Raw genomic sequence first — 2,206 nt, forward strand, 5'->3', positions numbered from 1 at the left:
AGACTTGAAGATACCCGTAGCAATGATGATGATTCCCATATGGGTCATTGCAGTCACCAATATCAGCAGGGAGCATGAAATTAGTGAGAATATGTAGTAGATCCAGCTAGCCCTACAATGTGAAGTGATGAAGCCAGAATTGTTGGTGATGGAGTGGTAAGTGCAGTCACGTGGCCATAAAGAAATGCTAATATGGTTATAATTGTGTAAATAAATTGGTATTGAAAGGATGTATCAAATCAATTACAACAAAATATGTGATAATATAAACAAATGAAATAATCAATTCATCCACACAATAAAATATCTCTTGTGTTTACATATAAGTCTCAAGTGAAAGCCAAAATAGAAGCATGGCAGATGGAGACACAGATAACCCATCTGATAGTGATGATAATTATGAAATTTCACAACGGCCACGTGGCAGCAAAGGAACATTACGTGGTAGATCCAGAGGGACATCTCGAACTCCATCTGGTAGAGGAACTTCCCATGGCAGAGCACGTGGCAGAGAAACTTCAAGGGCCAAAAGAGGCTCTCACAGTAGAGGGACAACACGTGGAAGAGGTCATACACCAAGGCCTAATCCTTTAGGAGAGTGGAAAAAGGCTGAACCTCATTCATATTGCTATGGGTATTACTTGACACCAGGTGCTACAGGGACTTTTGCACCTCACATATCTCCACTTGAGTTGTTTTGTAAATTTTTCACAGATGAGGTTTGGGATCTGATGATGGTAGAAACAAATAGGTATGCAGGACTAAACTTGCCTGGACAACAGTATGCTAGTATTTGGGATGATGTTACAGTAGATGACATGAAGACTTTTGTTGGTCTGCTGATACTTATGGGAATACTACGGTTACCAAGGATAGAGATGTACTGGAGTAATGACTGCTAATTCCTGGTGACTCCTGGTCTCTCTTCACTGATGGGAAAATATGTATTTGAGCAGTTCTGGAGATTTTTACACTTGGCTGATAATCATCTTGATGACAAAACAGACAAACTGTTCAAAGTTAGACCATTCCTAGATCTTGTGATGACTCAGTTTTCAGTCCAGTACACCTTACATCAACCTGTAACAATTGACGAAGCAATGATACCATACAAAGGACGACTTACATTCAAACAGTACATGAAAAACAAACCAACTAAATGGGAGATCAAGGTGTTTGTTCTCAGTGACGCTACTAATGGATACATTTACAGACTACAAATTTATACAGGAAAAAATTTAGAGTCTTCAGTGGAAGTAGGGCTTTGTTCAAGGGTACTACTAGACTTGATGACTGGACTGGACGGGTATCACTTATTTACAGACAATTACTATACAGGCCCTGAGGTTTACTTAGAACTTTACAAACGTGGTAACAACTGCTGTGGGACTGTACCTACAATCAGATGGGGGTTCCCAGAAAACCAAAACGACAATGACAGGACAGGGGTTACTATAAGTACCTTAGCCATGGACCATTACTTGCAGCCACTTGGTATGACAAGCGATATGTCCATTTTCTTTCCACTGTGCACGTGACAGAAGCACCAGGGGTAACTGTACGCCGACAGAATCTTGATGGCACTGCAACTGATGTTCCTTGTCCACCTCTGTTACCAGACTACCAACAGTACATGAGAGGCGTGGACAGGGGAGATCAACTGATTGGGTGCTACAATATTGGACAAAGATCTAAGAAGTGGTGGAACAAAATATTCATTATAGAATGCTCATTAGTCAATGCATACATACTTGAGAGGTATGCTGAGCCATCGCTGTACCATCCATCGTCCAAAGGCAGAAAGAAGCGAGACTTCTTATCATTTTGTCTTGATGTTGCAGAGCAGTTGATAGGTACACACACACACTTTGAAAAAGAAGTGGTCGGCAACCCCGACATGGGAGTTTAACTCCTTCCAGACTTGATGCCAGTTGGGGACATCATCCTGTACAAGAAACAAAGAGGTGTGTTGTATGCAGTGCTATTCAGTCAAGAACAGGGACCCCAAACAGGCACGAGACCCGAATGCAATGTGTATACTGCAAAGTACATTTGTGTGTTGATAAGGATAGAAATTGCTTTTTAAAATACCGCACCCTTACAGATTATTGTGTACTATAACACCTTGTTTTTGATAAAACATTTGTAAATACTGATTCTAGTGTATATTATTTTACTTACTGTAGTTTCATAACACTGAACTTAC

The 2,206-nt window shown here is 40.5% G+C and overlaps 1 protein-coding gene across 1 annotated transcript; it reads left to right on the plus strand.

The window, feature by feature from the left end:
* Nucleotides 1–932: 932 nt before the first annotated feature.
* On the plus strand, nucleotides 933–1,909 carry LOC136259327 (piggyBac transposable element-derived protein 4-like). The gene is made up of 2 exons (XM_066052821.1): nucleotides 933–1,383; nucleotides 1,488–1,909. The coding sequence occupies exons 1-2, from the start codon at nucleotides 933–935 to the stop codon at nucleotides 1,907–1,909; spliced, it is 873 nt and encodes a 290-aa protein (XP_065908893.1).
* Nucleotides 1,910–2,206: the final 297 nt, after the last annotated feature.

Source organism: Dysidea avara, chromosome 6, assembly GCF_963678975.1.
Source record: "Dysidea avara chromosome 6, odDysAvar1.4, whole genome shotgun sequence".
NCBI lineage: Eukaryota > Metazoa > Porifera > Demospongiae > Dictyoceratida > Dysideidae > Dysidea > Dysidea avara.